The following is a 17,502-nucleotide window of genomic DNA, read 5'->3' as shown; positions in this document are numbered from 1 at the left end:
AAATCTTCATCTAAATTTTCTAAATCAAATTACAATAGGGAAAAGGGAGAAGAATTCAATGAAACTGTCCTAATAATTTAGTAGACAGATCACGTGTTTAAACCAAAGAGTACGTCTTTGAGCACGAGAAGTTGACTGCATTTGCCACATTACCCACCACACCCAAAGATAAATCAAATGCTTCATTTTTTTAACTCACTCCATTCATTAATCAAGCACTTTCCCGTTCGACTTTGTCAAACCTGATGGCCTACGACACACGAAAGACTTTTCTCCACGACTTCTGATCATGAAGGAAACCATCAACTAACGATGCACGGCAACAGCCATGGACCTGGTGGACTGCCCAGCCCACTCAATCCAGCCCTATGAAAGAGGTGGGAATGGGTTGGTATTGACAGCTGACGTAAGTGAACCTATTTATCCTATGAGCCTAAGCCCCGAGGCCTTGGACTAGCAAATTTTATAGCGTTAACGCAAACCTAAACATAAAAAAAATTTCACAGCAAACGACCGCGTGGATTTGCGCAAATCCAAGGTTTAAAGCCTAGAGGTAGGAAGGCCGAAAAGAATAAAAAGCTGGAATGATTCCTTTTGATATTTCTATCTCTTCTACCACGTACGGCTACTACTTAGAGGGAAACATTAGTGTTCAACATCCAACACCAAGTCACCAACCGTGTGGCTAAAGGCAAACATAATTGTTCAACATCCAGATCAAACTAACAAAGCACTCTCTTTCTTGAACATTACACCTTTATATAAAAAAATAGGCATGCCTACCAATTAGACTATGCTTTCTACTAAGCTTATTCAATTTTCATCAACTTCAATGCATAATACACAACAAATGAAAATGTGAGAAAACTCTACAAGAGCTACTACTTCCAAGCGAATTCTACATCATGAGAGGTCATCACTATGAACATGATCAGAAGTACCTATTTTTGAGCAGCAGAGCAATGGTCATGTTTACCGCTGATTGCATCTCAACTAGACGACCACCTGAAAAACCAATAAAAGGCAAGACTTTAACGCGTAAGGTTTAAGAATGTATTAATTGCTTACTTATTTATGTAGTTTCTATCATGCATTATTAGCAGGATGACAAACCCATTGTTCATGCTCCATGGTATCTCTAGGAGCCTACTGCCTACTATTGTCTTCAGCTTTTTGAATCTGATAGTTTGTGGAGCTTCCCCAATCCACGTGCAGCCACATGTCTAGAGTTCTTACCTGAAACCATAACTTCAAACAGCCAAACAGAAAACGAACCAAGCTTTACATTTCACACCTTCAGTTCAATTAATCCCTGTATTATACATACATTCTCAATTACCAGTAACAGTCAACATCATTTACAGCATCTGCCAACTTACTAGATACCAAGACTCAACTCTAGTCTCTAGTCAATTAGAACACTCATTTTCAGCAAGCTTTACACCACGTTGAGCTCGTCTCAGCACACTCACCCAGCTCAGATGAACTCCTAAACGACCAACTACCTTTTTTCTTTTCTTTTCTACCCCACTATAACAACCACTTCTAAACTTAGAATTTGTATGGACAGGTACAACTCTGTCCCCTCTCTCTTTCTTTTGATGTTGATGGTGCAACCCTTGTAATGGTTGGTTTTTTCCACAAAGGCGGCCAAAGTAATAAAGAGGATCAACATAACAAGATGATGAAGACACAATGCCTTTCATGTTAGCTGGATGCACAAGCTTTATAAACTCCTCTATCTCCTGATAGCATGAGTGATCGGAATATTGGACTGAATATATGTACTTGTGAAACCTTTTCACAGATCCTAAATTGCCATCCATTTTATCATTCTGCTTCCCACCTTTTGAACTCACTTTGCTTCTGTTGTAACGAGCAACTAAAAGAGAACCAAAAAGCTTGTCATCTCCTTCAATAGGTTTAACCACCCATGGAAGACCAGATGGTATGATTCCTATAGTTGGGCGCATTGTATTTAATCCCTCTAAAGTCTCAATGCTAAAACTGTAACGAGGAACAGCTCGCACCCTTGTAACCGATGTTTTGGTTGTGAAAATGTCATGAAACCCAAGGAGATGCATGGTTTGGAGGCGCTCAGGCCAAACCCAAATCTACAAGGATCCCAAAGAAGAAAAAAGCAGAAAAAAAAAATTAAGAACTGACTGGAAAGGCTTAAAATGTTATAGATAATTCATCATTAATCTTCAAATATAACATACTCTCCATGTTTTTAAGGAAGAAAAACTAGAAACTACTTGACCAATTGATCTATTTATAGTAAGATACTCTCTTAAGAGGTGACGCATGTCGGAGAAAAGCCAATGCACACAGAGAATTTAACATGGTACATGAGCAAATAGTGAAAGCCAGGTTTATCATACTACATCTCAAATAACTGTAGAACTGAAGCAGTGAACTAAGCTATCTCTCCAGTTATAAAGCATGAAAATGATATGTTGCGATCAAAGGGATTAAATCAGAACGGACAATCCTCTCAATTATCTGCCCTAGTGGTTTCCCAAGTTAGAAGAAATCTCATTCAACTGAATATGTCAACTGCTAGACTATAGAGAAAACCAATTATAAAAACCTTCGTATTAAGTGCATTTGAGATGTGAAGCAAAAGATCTTCTTTGCCCAAGGTGTCAACCCCAATGATAATGTCATGTTCTGGATGGGATGTAATGATATCAACAACCTGTTATCAGCAACCTGTTATTAGTACAAACCCATATTTTGAATGTGTTGTCTCCAACAGATATAGACTCATGTTAAAATTGATAAATCTGCAGATATGATTCAAGCCACTGTAGCCATTATTGTACGTTAAGAGGAAAACTTTTAGTAACATTTCAAACTGTTGTTGATGATTGTAGTATAATTTTCCCTCATTTTTCTCCCCATGAATAATTTATATTTGCATTATGACTGCAAATTTTCCACTAAAAATCAACAAGCAGAGAAATGTCTAATGTTCAAAAGTTAATTTTAGTCATGAAAGATACAAACAAATCTCAACCTCCCAAACCATCAATAAATATATAATATTATACAAGAAATACAAGAATGCACATAACTTAAAATAGTGTCTAACAATAAACTGTGTCAGTCAAGCTACCCATATCTAGAGTTCATCTCCGATTCAAGATATCATCACAAAATTGCAAAATCTAGATACCTAGAGAAATTCGACGGTCTTAAATATCTCAAACAATTTATCATGTTTAACCAATGATTGATTGTATTCGAGCTGTATAGCTGCCAGCAAGAAGATTGAGATACACTGGAAGCAAAAAAAACGTCTCAATTGGAAAATTCGAAAAGCACCTGCTGAGCAGCAACTTCTCTGGAAGGAAATTCATAGGAAGGATTACAATACGTGTTATCCAAGTAAAGAACATCAACCACATCATCCTGAAGAGCATTCAGCAGCATCTCGCTTCCTAATTTAGCCCTCTCACTGTTTTTTTCCCATCGGAAATCTCCAGTGTTCAGCAAGCATCCAAACTCTCCACGAAACAAGAACATAACTGCACCTGCCAAATAATCAAACAATTAAAAAGAGATTAGATATTAATTTTATTAAAAAAATATCTGCATTTTCCAACCGGGGCAATGGTGAGCGTCAATGGCCATGACTTGGACTGTGATTTTCGATCCGGTGGAAGGGGATATAAGAGAGAGAGAGTGCCAGGAGCCGAGATCAAGGACGCGAAGAAGGGAGAGTGTGAAGTTAGGGAATTTGAAGGGGAAGAGCTTGGCGGTGAGGCTAGAGCAGAAGATGGGACCCTTGGCCCAGGAGGAGGTCAGTCCTTGAGTGTGGTCCGCGTGCAGGTGCGTTAAAAAGTAAGCTTGGCTGCCCTCTGCCCATCGATCTACTGATATTAAGCCTTCCTCCATTTTTTTTCCTTTTAAAAGCGATGGCGATTCGAGGATTAGAGGTTTGGAGATTGAGAACTTGCAGAGAGGTTTGGGGGTTTTATTTTGGCGGGGAAAATGAAATTTCTTTTTGAAATTTTGAAGAGATTGGGTGGTTTCTACTTTCTATAGGCTGTCACTGCTGAAGCATCCCAAAAAATGAAAAAGACCCATTCCCAATCCGGCGATCACAGGCTCCCTAGCAGATCCATAACGATGTCGTTTATTAAATACCGGCTCCCTCTCGGGCACGCACGTTCAATTGTCAAACGCCTCGTTTAAATTTGAGTTGTGTTTGGTTTTCTTTTTTTTTTTGTTTGGAAAAAAAAAAAAGTCGAATCTTGATATCATGTACTAACAGAGAAGATCCATTTGGCACACATGTAAGATTGGTAACGTGAGATTGAAACAACGGTGACCATAACAATGAGATTTGAGACTTGTAGCATTGAGATTAAAATTAACAACGGGAAAATGTTTGTTCGGTCAAAGTAAAGATAAAATATCTTGATTTTTTTTTAATTTTTAATCATAATTTTACACAAGTTAATTAATAATCAAAATGTACAATTTGTCTCAAAATAATATCTACAGTTGGACAGATAAGTTCAATTGTTAATGTTTTTATTAATTTGATGACGCGATAATATTAAAATGTCAATTTTACTTTTTATAAATTTTAAAAATTATTGTATTTTATAAACTATAATTTTTTATTTTTTATTTTTTCTCCTATTCAAAAAAAACTCTCCATTTCCTCCCCCTGAGATCAAAGCACCAAATTCGACTCCGGCCAAGGAGCACTAGACATGGCTTTAGTTAGATGTCCTTCCCCTATGCTCTTTAGGGAGCCGCACCCCCCCCCCCCCCCAAATCCCTGCGCTCCCCATAGGGAGCGTGCTAGATCTAGCTAGATTTGGCCATGGACGGTGAGATCCAACTGTGGGGTGGCTGATCGACGAATGGGAGCGCCATCGACCACCACATTATTTGAGGAAAAAAATAAGAGAGAAATAAGAAAAGACATTTTAGACCTTTCATATTTTCTATTAACGATTTTTGTACTTTTAGGTTTCATTGTCCATTTCTAAAATTAATTGATCCGTTTAAAATTATGCTTAAAAATTAGGAGAGATGTGGGTATTTTACCCTTAAAATTATGATAATAAGATGAAAAGAGAAAATGATTATTAAAGACATTTTTTTTAAAGGTGATTATTAAAGACACTAGATTGTGTCCATGTAATGCACTCATGTGATATAGGCAATACATTTTTTGTTGAAATATATCTATATTTTAATAATCATATGATGCTTACTTTATATAAGCATTCATGAAGTTATTTGTGAACTGCAATGTGTATAGAAAAAGTCAAAAGTTGTATAATTGTTAAGTGGTTATTTATTTAAGAGTAGTGAATGTAGACTGCAACATATAAGAACACACAAAATACATGATAGGTGACTTTATTCAGTGATTTCAACAACACTAACATTTGATCTCTATGGAGCTTCTTTTCTAATAATGACAATAAGCATTTGATTATCCATAAATAGATCTTACCTCATTTTGAATGCTACAGTCTGAGGAATGCCTAAATCCACATATATTTTAGTTGTCGAGTATGATGCCAAGTATAAAGTGTCTGAAATAAGGGAAAATATTGTAAAAATTTGAAGTATTATGGGCTATCATAGAAAGGAAGAAATCAATTTATATGCATGCAATATAAAATTAATTAAAAACATATAATACACTCACTCATGTATCTCTTGACTGTTGTGGCAGCTAATGTGACAATAAGGCTAATGGTCTCATTTAAAAGTTTATCTTCATTGATTTGATTCGCTTTATCTCCATATAAAACAACCTTCTAGTTGTTCCCACTATAAATAGTGAAATGTTAAGTGAGACATTTTCTATATGATATTGAAGTGTGAGCATAATCATGTAAAGCAAATAATAATAATAATCATACTATTATTTACTTGAGCTCTTCAATGTAAAGATTGTGTTTCCTAATATCACTTGTTTTGTACTATAAACAAACTTGTTCAAAGGTAGTCATTGATTTCAAAACCCCAATAAAGTCCACGAATTACAAAGATATATGTTAAAACAATCTCAATAATAATTGTTTAAACAAAATTTTGAAAACAAATATGGCAAAATAATATTATGAATGAGTTGAATCATTAAAGAAAATTTATAAGTCACACAAAATGTATAAAAATGACAATGATATCAAAAATGAGTGAAAGTTTATCTTTTGCATAGTTTTGATCAATAGTTGAAATGGTCAAACCTATCAAAATCACATCATTGTGAACTCTGCCATTCAAGTCATTGAATATTGTGAGAGCAAAGTAATATGAAGGGTATAAACTCAAGTCTTCTCGAATCTCTTAAAGTTGAGTGTTTCTTGTGAACATGATGATAGTGTCTGCAGAAATCACATTGAAAAAATTCTTCCGATCGGCAACCTGAATTTTTTTTAATGATGTATAGAGAGCCTTCTTTGAGTTGAGATGCAAACCATTTTGCATCGCAGCTTCTTATCATGAAATGCATGCATATTCTTGTAAAATGATAGAAATTTAAGTGAATTTGATAGTTTTGAAATTTAAATGAAAAATAATTTGTTAGAAATAGTGAATGATTGTATCCCATTGCAATCTTTTAAGCAATTGGAAATAATGTTTTTGTAATATAGCTATTTACCTGCGTGTTAGTAGCCAAGAAATCAAGATTAAGCAACATCTGAGGTCAAGAGAGATTAATCGATTCCCATAAGCAAACTATTCTAACTTTCACTAAAGTATTTTGTTGATAAGGATGCAAATCACGTAGGAATTGATAGCCCTTGTTATTCAATTTTCTACCCACGCAAGTATACATATCGCAAAGATAATATAGTAATTAGTAGAGTATTGATTTCACAGAGAATTAAATTAATTCTTACTGTTAACTACTAAAATTGTAACACTTTAATCTTATCCAAACAATTAAATTTAAAATTATTAAAAAGAAAAATTAAAACTAATAAACTAAAACTAAAATTAAATAGTAAATTTGTTTTATAAAGCTCACTTAATTACTAGACCAAAGATTATGATGTCCCTCATCACTTCATCTGATTATTGTCTTTATCTCATAACTTAGTTTAATAAATTAAGTTGCTAATCTAAAGTCCTAAATTATTTATAAGTCTCTGTTAAGTTTCTCATAAAAATATCTCTCTCAATTAATTAACTATATGTCTATGCAAATTAATTAAAGATAGATTCTTTAAGTTTAGGCTCTAATCTGAACTACGTATGACTTATAGGTGTACGTCTACCCTATATGTAAATCAAATCACCTAATCAATTAAGTGCATTCAATCATATGCTATTCTATTCAAGGTCTACCTATATCTCCTTCGTCAAGGTTTAACCTAGGTTTCCAATTCAATCTAATTGGTGATCATGCAATTAGAAGCATTAAGAACAGAATAAAATAAACAACTTAAATCTATCAAACATAAGTCAAATAGAGATAAATAAATCATACTACATATTAAGTTCAATCATAATCTTAGATAAATGAATTAGTTCCCTATCAAGTCACACACCATTATTGAATAAAGTTTAAACATTCAAAACAAAACCAAGAAATTAAGAGAATAACAAAAAGATAGAAAAACTCAAGAATTGTATTCTTGATCTTCAAATCTCCTTGAATCTTTCAAATTCTTCTTAGCTTCAATGACTTTGTGGCTTGACTCTCAACTATCAATTTGGTGTTTCTTTTTTTCTCTCCTCAAAGCCCTCCAAAAGGTTGTTTTCATAGAACTTTGAAGTTAGACCAAGTTGGGTGAAAAAAGAAGCCAATTCCAACTGAAATTTCCTTATCAGATTGTGGGTCGCAACCTTGCCCAATTAATTAACAGAAATCCTAATTACTCTAAAACTACTATAGGACATTAAATTTGACAAGATGTTTGACTACCTTCCAAGCCGAACTGGGTGAAGTGGTAAGTATAAAAATTGTATATTTCTCTCTTATCTTTCTATTAGTCTAAGAATCGATTCATTTAGAGCTCTGTAGAGAGAGTTATGATTGAAATACCGAAACATAAGCAGTGAAAGTCTGCACCTTGAAATTGTTCTTCTTTTTTCATTAAAATTCTTCTTTCATCAAAAACATACAAAAGCACAAATAAATTAATAACAATCTCTCTTAACCACATTAACACCAAGTTAAGCACAAATTAACTAAGATTAGATTCACTCACCTAAATTAACTTAATTTAAAATAATTAAATGAAACTTACTAATTTCTATACATTACTACAAGACTAAGCTAAATTATTATCAAAATTAACTGCAAATAACTCTATATCATAGAGTTATCAGCCATCACAAAGCTGTTTGTTTTTTATTTTTTTTTTCATGTAAGAGCAAGTTGTTTGTATAATTGATCAAAAAGGATATGTAAAGAAACTGTCACGACCCGGAACCTCCCTCAAGCCCATGACAATCGCCGCGACGTCCCGATTGACACTCATTATCCGGAATGCCAACCGGAACCCCGCAAGGCTTACATATCAGTTTCTTTCCTTTCCTATGAGCAATCATTGTTAAATATCGAGTTTTTAGAGAATATATACTATTTTAGATCAAAAACAATCAAAATAAAATTTTCGCCACACAGGGGTATTTTGGTCATTTTTTTCTCAAAAATTTCGAAACTTGCTAAAACGTAATATACAAGTACAAAACACATAATTCATATTCAAAATGAATTTAAAAGTCTAAAATCTTCATTTAAAACGAAATTACGGTTATTTGAATATAATAAGAAAATAAAAGAAATATTAAGGAAAATATTCTATTTTCTTATAAAACAATATTTATAGAGTTATACGTGAATAATTTTTATAGCGTAAAAGCTAAATAAATTTATACATACTGAAATACAGTAAGTCAAAATATTTAATTTAATTTACAATAACAAGAGGGCCCCCGAATAAACAAAAGTAAAGAGGACTGTGAACCTACGATTTGGAAAATGCAGATCCAATGGTAGTCCTCGATGAGATCAGCTATCTACAGTCTATACTGAACCTGAAATGGGTGGAAAGGAGTTGGGTGAGATTTTGCAATCCCAATGAGTAAACAGACATTATCATAAATATCTAAAGGCGAGTAAAATGGAGGCAAGTTTAAACAACAAATTTCAACCAATTTCATAATGTTTCAATTTGTTTCTTAAACCATAAAATATTTGTAATTTACCAAAACAGTTGTTAAGGCTTATGTCTTTTATTAAAACAAGGCTCAAGCCAAAACTAATCCTCGGGGATACCTTGGCCGAGGCATCTAATCGAGTCCGCCAAAGGTGTTAAAATATTCACACGTGAAACACATTTTTATTTTTAAAACCAGTCGTTCCTTGGCGTTGGCCGAGTTACACATTCACGTGGGGGTTCGACGTGAAGTGAGCTCTAATACTACCCCGGGAGTTACCCTCCTCGCCTCTACAACCGGAGTAACTATATAACTGGGTTTACCGTGCCCCTCTAATAGACAGTCCACGAAAACCCGTCACTACAGTGACTAACCCACCAATTTTAATAAAATTTCGACAGTATAACGTGGCTTTTATTTGTTTATCCAGCCTGCATAGTAAAATCAACTTACATAAATTTTCCAAATGCAGTCACAAAATATAGCCACATATACTCATTTCTCATAAGCCATTCCTAGGAAAATATATATTTTTCAAATCAATTTGCAGCCTTAAATTACTCAATTTCATAATCAATACAATATATTTTTATTTGTCACATTTATTCCTAAAACATCAAAAATCCCGTTTTAATCTCGTTCTCATTTCATAAAATACATAAAGGGCATTTAAAATAAACTCTAGATAATTTACAATAATAATAAGTTTACTCACCGTTTGTACAAACTAAAAGCTTTCTAAGCGCCCCGATCACTACTTATCGGGTACGACTTCTTTGCCTTTTCCGGAAGGCTCTCCTCCTAGACACATTACAAAAATTTACACAATTCATCACATTGATGCTAAATCACTATATAATTAACTTAAATCCTATACTAATGCATGGTATGAAATGCAATAGCCTAAAACGGCTTAAATGCGGTATTAACCTATTTTTGGCACTTTGCCCGATAAATTGCTAACGCTCTCCATTTTAGCTCTAAATCATCCCATTCTCTCTCCAACATTTCTAACCATTAAATATCAGCCAATAACCTTCTAAAAACAACAAAATCAGCTCACTCCCTTCCTTGGAAAATTCGGCCAAAAATGGGACATTAACTCGGTTAATTTTCTACTTTGTTTTTCTATCACGTTTAATCGTTTTTCATCATTTTCTCTTCATTTTCCTTAAGATAAAATCAATTCATCATCATTGTACAACATTGAGCATCCAGCCAAGAGTGGGTATTGTGAAAATTTACTGATTTCTTGCCCAATTTAATTTCTAAACACATTTAACTAACTAAAACTATCAATTTAACTAAAAATCAAAACCTACAAATTTCAATTTCTCTCTCCTAGAATTTCGTCCAGCCCTTGATATCACTTTTTGATCTCTCTCCTCAAGCATGCTAAATGGAAATAAAGGCATAGGAAAGGTAGAAATCAAGCTAAAATCGAAAAATCTTACCGTTAGACGCATAAACGGTCGAAAATCGCGAATTTCCCTTTGAATTTTCTTGTTTCTCTTTGGTTTTTCTTTTTTTCTTCCTTTCCTCTCTATTTCCTCTCTTGTTCTTCCTTATGGCCGGCCAGCACTCAAAATTTGAGTTTAAATGGGCTGACTTTTCATTAAAATAATATTATTTCATTTTAAAAATGCCACATGTCACTTTCCCATTGGCCCATTTTTAAACTTTCATCCATTTGTTTCCAAATTTTCACCATACACTTGTCCCACATATCCATAGCTTAGATAAAATTCTCAGACTTATCCAAAGTCTCGGTGGAGTAATTTTTAAAATTTACACTTTTGCCCCCGTAAAAGTCAAAAATTACATTTTTGCCCCAAAAATTGAAAAATTGCCCATAGACATATTTTTCATCCCTTATACTCATACCATTCTCCAATTTGTCAAATTTGATCTAAATTCTCTCAAAATCTCAAATTTTGTCCGTGGGTGGCAAAATTACGATTTTGCCCTTACACTCCAAAAATCACCAGAATTAAACTTTTTCACTTCCTATCATTAAATTATACTCCAAATAGTTAATCTTGGTCAAAAATTTCACTCCATGATCAAATTATTATCTTAGGTGACAAAATGATGATTTTGCCCTTGAATATCAAAATTTCTAATTTTACCCCAAATGAACCCTCGAACTCCGAACAATCATTTTTAGTCATTCCTGGACTATAAAATATTAAATTTCATCCTACAATTTCTATTTGAACTAGTTCGAGGTTAAATCAATTTAAGTGTACCGTTAGGTACAATATCAGGTTTCGTCTATTCTTAGGTGCTTTTCTAGCGTAATAACATGCTACTCAATGCATGTATGTCATGACATGTATTTATAGGGTCAGATTTTACAATTCTACCCCCCTTAAAATAAAATTTTGACCTCAAAATTTCACTTACCAGATTCGACAAATAGATGCGGGTATTGGTTCCTCATTTGATGCTCTACTTCCCATGTCATTTCCTCCATTCGAGCACTTTTCCACAACACTTTGACCATTGAAATACTCTTGTTTCTTAGTACTCGATCCTTTCGATCCAAGATACTCACAGGTTGTACCTCGAACTTCACATCGTCATGCAACTCGATCGAAGGTGCTTCGAGGACGTGAGAGGGATCTGGTACATATTTCTTAAGCATGGAGACATGGAAAACGTTGTGGATCCGATCTAACTCCGGAGGTAATTCTAACCGATAAGCCACTGGTCCAATCCTTTCAATGATTCGGAATGGTCCAATATATCTCGGGTTGAGCTTTCCCCTCTTCGCAAATCGAATCACACCTTTCATTATCCAATAAAACACCATAATTTATCATGATAGTATAATCAATAAGATTTAATACTTCAAAGTATTCAAATTATTACCTTTCCAAGGAGAAACCTTAAGAAAAACTTTATCATCGATCTCAAACTCCAAGTCTTTTCTCCGTTTATCTGCATAGCTCTTCTGCCTATCCTGGGCTACCTTTAGCCTCTCTCGTATAACCTTGATCTTGTCATTAGTTAGCTCAATCAATTCCACACTCACTAACTTTCTTTCACCCACTTCATCCCAACAAAGTGGAGTACGACATTTCCTTCCATATAAAGCTTCGTATGGTGCCATACCAATGCTAGACTGAAAGCTATTGTTGTAAGCAAATTCCACCAATGGCAAATGTCTGTCCCAACTCCCAATAAAGTCAATGACACAAGCCCGTAACATATCCTCCAAGGTCTAGATAGTCCTTTCTGACTGACCATCCGTCTGTGGGTGAAAAGCAGTGCTAAATTTCAATTTGGTTCCGAGAGCTTCTTGAAATTTTAGCCAGAATCGAGAAGTGAATCGAGGATCTCGGTCTGACACTATAGAAACGGGAACTCCATGTAGCCTCACAATCTCATCTATATAGAGTTGAGCCAGCTTCTCAATAAAGTATGTACTATGGACAGCTAAAAAGTGAGCGGACTTAGTCAACCGATCTACGATCACCCAGATCGCATCCTTTCCCCTCTGTGTCTGCGGCAATCCCAAAACAAAATCCATAGTTACATGCTCCCATTTCCACTCTGGAACAGGTAAAGACTGAAGTGTACCTGCTGGCCTCTGATGCTCCGCCTTAACTTGTTGACATACGAGACACTTTGCTACGAATTCTGCTACGTCTCGCTTCATACCCGGCCACCAATAATTTTCCCTGATAGTCCTATACATCTTGGTGCTTCCGGGATGTAATGCATAGGCAGATGAATGGGCTTCTTCCATGATCGCCTGTCTCAACTGGTTTCCCTCAGGAATACAAACTCGATCTTTAAACATCAAGACGTTATCCTCTCCAAATCTGAACTCACTAACTCCCCCATCGGTCAGTTTTTGAATTTCTTTTCTTAACTCATCATCAGACCTCTGAATGTCCTTGATCTGATTAAGTAACGAAGGTCGCACAATGAAGTTTGCCAATAAAGATCCATCCTCACCATTTCTCAACTGGACCCCAAGAGATTTCATCTCTATTAATGCTGGAAAATAATAACTCTGAAGTGCTGCTAAAGACCATGAAGACTTACGACTTAAGGCGTCAGCTACAACGTTCGCCTTTCCCGGATGATAGTCTATCACCAAGTCATAATCTTTTATCAACTCTAACCATCGCCTTTGCCTCAAATTAAGCTTCTTTTGGGTGAGCAAATATTTTAAACTCTTGTGATCCGTAAATATCCGACAATGCTCACCATACAAGTAATGCCTCCAGATTTTTAAAGCAAACACCACTGCTGCTAACTCTAAATCATGGGTAGGGTAATTTGCTTCATGCCTCTTTAGCTGTCTAGAAGCATAAGTCACAACTTTTTCATCCTGCATCAATACGCACCCCAACCCCAACTTTGAGGCATCACTATATACTACAAATCCCTTACCATTAACAGGAAGTGTTAAAACGGGAGCGGAGGTTAACCGGTTCTTTAGCTCCTGAAATCGATTCTCACAAACATCATCCCACACAAACTTAACTCCCTTACGAGTTAGACGGGTCAAAGGAGCTGCTATTAAGGAAAACCCCTGAACAAACCTCCGATAATAACCGGCTAATCCGAGGAAACTACGAATCTCTGTCACTGTCTTAGGTTGCTCCCATTATAAAATTGCCTCAACTTTCTTAGGATCAACATATATTCCAGTTCTCGATACTACGTGTCCCAAGAATACCACTTCCTGTAACCAAAACTCACACTTCAAAAACTTTGCATACAACTGTCTTTCCCTCAAAGTTTGTAATACTATACGCAAGTGGGTAGCGTGCTCATCATTATCTCTCGAGTAAACCAGTATGTCATCAATGAACACAATAACAAACTTGTCCAAGTAAGGGTGGAACACCCTATTCATGAGATCCATAAAAGCTGCCGGTGCGTTAGTTAACCCGAAAGGCATGACCAAGAACTCATAATGACCGTACCGAGTCCTGAACGCTGTCTTGGGTACATCCTGTTCTTTAATCCTCAACTGATGATACCCAGACCTTAGATCAACCTTGGAAAACACTGTAGCTCCCTGTAATTGATCGAAAAGATCATCAATCCTCGGTAACGGATACTTGTTCTTAATGGTCATTCTGTTAAGCTGTCGGTAATCGATACATAACCGAAGTGTACCGTCTTTCTTTTTCACAAATAAAACCAGTGCTCCCCGCGGAGATATACTAGGGCGTATAAAACCCTTGTCCACCAACTCTTGCAATTGTACTTTCAACTCCTTCAACTCTGTCGGAGCCATTCTATATGGAGGGATAGAAATAGGTGCAGTACCCGGAAGTAAATCAATAGGGAAATCAAGCTCTCGATCAGGAGGTAGTCCCGGTAAATCATCAGAAAATACATCAGGAAACTCACTTACTATCGGGACATCCTCTAACTTAGGTTCCCCCTTTGAAGTATCAATTACGTATGCCAAATAAGTCGGATACCCTTTCTGCACTAATTTCGAAGCTTTGATGGTCGAGATTACACAAGACGATAATACTCGACGTTTCCCTACAAACACAATCTTTGCTCCCTCCGAATTTCGAAGAACAACTTCCTTTCGGAAACAATCCACGTTCGCTCGATGTGCAGTTAACCAGTCCATACCCAATATTAGATCAAAATCCAGGATCTCTAGAGGAATTAAGTCACCCCTAAATTCTTCCTCGCCTACCCTTACCCCATAGTCTCTATAACAACTGTTTCTAACTAGCTTTTCTCCTAAAGGGGTGTGAATTACAATTTCTTTCTCTAATGGTGACGGGTTTCTATCAGTAATTGATGCAAATGTGGTGCTCACATAAGACCTATCTGAGCCAGAATCTATCAAAACATAAGCATCTTTATCAAATAAAGACATAGTATCTGTCACTGCTCCAGGTCGGACCTGTGCCTCATCTTTCGTCACAGTGAAAACTCTTGTCAAGGTACGAGTCTGTGGTCTCGAAGGTGGATGTGTCGGGGTATTACTCTCCACACCGGACCGTATGGCCACTCCCTGTCTTGGTGGCAACCCAGAAGAATTTCTCCTCTGTATATCAGTGCGAGCTAGTGAAGATGATGCAACTACCGTGGCTCGTCCTAACCATGGGCAATTACTCCTAATATGACCCGTCTGTCCACATTAGAAACATCTTGTTGGCTCTCTACATAGCCCACTATGATAATTCTCACAATTTCTGCATCTGTCAGAACCTCCGAAACTCTTCCCAGAACCAGTCATAGCAGATCTGCTAAACCTCGAAGGTCTCTGTTGTGATGGTGGAAATGGAGGTCGAGGAGATGTCACGGAAACAGAAGTAGTACTCCCTGAAATCGTTGAGTCCTTGCCTCTTTTTACTGGCTGACTAGAAGACATACCAAGATTCCTCTTTTTTGCAAACTCAGTTCGAATCCTCCTATTCTCAGTCGCGAGCTTCTCAGCCCGTAAAGCCATCTGTACCACCTCCTTATGCGGCTCCCTACCAGTCACTGTCATCCGCTCTCTAATCTCATTACGGAGCCCTTCCTCGAAATAACTAGCCTGATCCTGCTCAAATTTCACCAGATCCGGCACATATAACATCAACTCGTTAAAACGAGTCTCGTACTCCTCTACAGTTAGATTTCCCTGTTTCAAACTCAAAAATTCTCTTTTCTTTTCTTTCTGATGGAAATAAGTGAAATACTGACCATCGAATTCCCTGAGAAAATCGGACCATGTCTGAGGAGTAGCGGAACGGGACTTCACCGAATTCCACCAAGTACGAGCCCTCTTCTCTAATAATCTCGTAGCCACCATCAACTTCATGTCGTCGTCTAATCTCATATCAGAGAATGTCTCTGAAACCTGATTAATCCAGTCCTTTGCCACAGTGGCATCCAACTCACCCATGAAAGATACACAACCCAATTGCCTAGCCTCCTTCAGCTTCTTGGAAATGGATACATCCTGTACTGGTGGTGGAAGTAAAGGAGTAGTTGGAGGCACTACAGGTGGAACTTGACCAGTCTGAGCTTGACCAGCCATTGCTGCAAAGAAAGCTGCCAATGCTTGTGCTGCCTCAGTAGGCATGGCGGGAATACCCGTAGGTGGCTGAGGAGGATGTGGAGGACTATCGGCCTGCTCAGTAGCAGGTGCTGCCCGAATGGTAGATGCAGCTGATTCCTCATCTACTGTATCCGGCTGATGACGTTGGGAACGACCTCTTCCTCTCCCAACCGATCTAGTGAGAGGTGGGCATCCGCGTCGAGGAGGCATTGTAATCTATAAAAAATACGAGCAAGTTTAGGTAACCTTAGGCTCTATATGCAAATGCATGCATTCTATTCAACCTAACCTAACTTAACTTAATCCGGGGCCACACTGATATTGTAAATTTTTAAAACAACTTTAAAACTAAAAACTTTGATCTTTAAAACGAAAAGCTCTGATACCAATAGAATTGTCACGACCCGGAACCTCCCTCAAGCCCATGACAATCGCCGCGACGTCCCGATTGACACTCATTATCCGGAATGCCAACCGGAACCCCGCAAGGCTTACATATCAGTTTCTTTCCTTTCCTATGAGCAATCATTGTTAAATATCGAGTTTTTAGAGAATATATACTATTTTAGATCAAAAACAATCAAAATAAAATTTTCGCCACACAGGGGTATTTTGGTCATTTTTTTCTCAAAAATTTCGAAACTTGCTAAAACGTAATATACAAGTACAAAACACATAATTCATATTCAAAATGAGTTTAAAAGTCTAAAATCTTCATTTAAAACGAAATTACGGTTATTTGAATATAATAAGAAAATAAAAGAAATATTAAGGAAAATATTCTATTTTCTTATAAAACAATATTTATAGAGTTATACGTGAATAATTTTTATAGCGTAAAAGCTAAATAAATTTATACATACTGAAATACAGTAAGCCAAAATATTTAATTTAATTTACAATAACAAGAGGGCCCCCGAATAAACAAAAGTAAAGAGGACTGTGAACCTACGATTTGGAAAATGCAGATCCAATGGTAGTCCTCGATGAGATCAGCTATCTACAGTCTATACTGAACCTGAAATGGGTGGAAAGGAGTTGGGTGAGATTTTACAATCCCAATGAGTAAACAGACATTATCATAAATATCTAAAGGCGAGTAAAATGGAGGCAAGTTTAAACAACAAATTTCAACCCATTTCATAATGTTTTCAATTTGTTTCTTAAACCATAAAATATTTGTAATTTACCAAAACAGTTGTTAAGGCTTATGTCTTTTATTAAAACAAGGCTCAAGCCAAAACTAATCCTCGGGGATACCTTGGCCGAGGCATCTAACCGAGTCCGCCAAAGGTGTTAAAATATTCACA

At 36.3% G+C, this 17,502-nt stretch overlaps 1 protein-coding gene across 1 annotated transcript; it reads right to left on the bottom strand.

The window, feature by feature from the left end:
• Positions 1–1,265: 1,265 nt before the first annotated feature.
• Positions 1,266–4,128, bottom strand: LOC18608578 (DNA repair metallo-beta-lactamase family protein). The gene is made up of 4 exons (XM_007043358.3): positions 3,612–4,128; positions 3,331–3,539; positions 2,594–2,701; positions 1,266–2,114 (listed from the first exon to the last, which is right to left on the bottom strand). Exons 1-4 carry the CDS (start codon positions 3,901–3,903, stop codon positions 1,410–1,412), a joined length of 1,314 nt encoding a protein of 437 aa, XP_007043420.3. The 5' UTR covers positions 3,904–4,128; the 3' UTR covers positions 1,266–1,409.
• Positions 4,129–17,502: the final 13,374 nt, after the last annotated feature.

Source organism: Theobroma cacao, chromosome 2 (assembly GCF_053813885.1).
Source record: "Theobroma cacao isolate CCN51 chromosome 2, ASM5381388v1, whole genome shotgun sequence".
Taxonomy (NCBI): domain Eukaryota; kingdom Viridiplantae; phylum Streptophyta; class Magnoliopsida; order Malvales; family Malvaceae; genus Theobroma; species Theobroma cacao.
The sequence above is the reverse complement of the archived record's forward strand: the minus strand, read 5'-3'. Positions and strand labels throughout refer to the sequence as shown.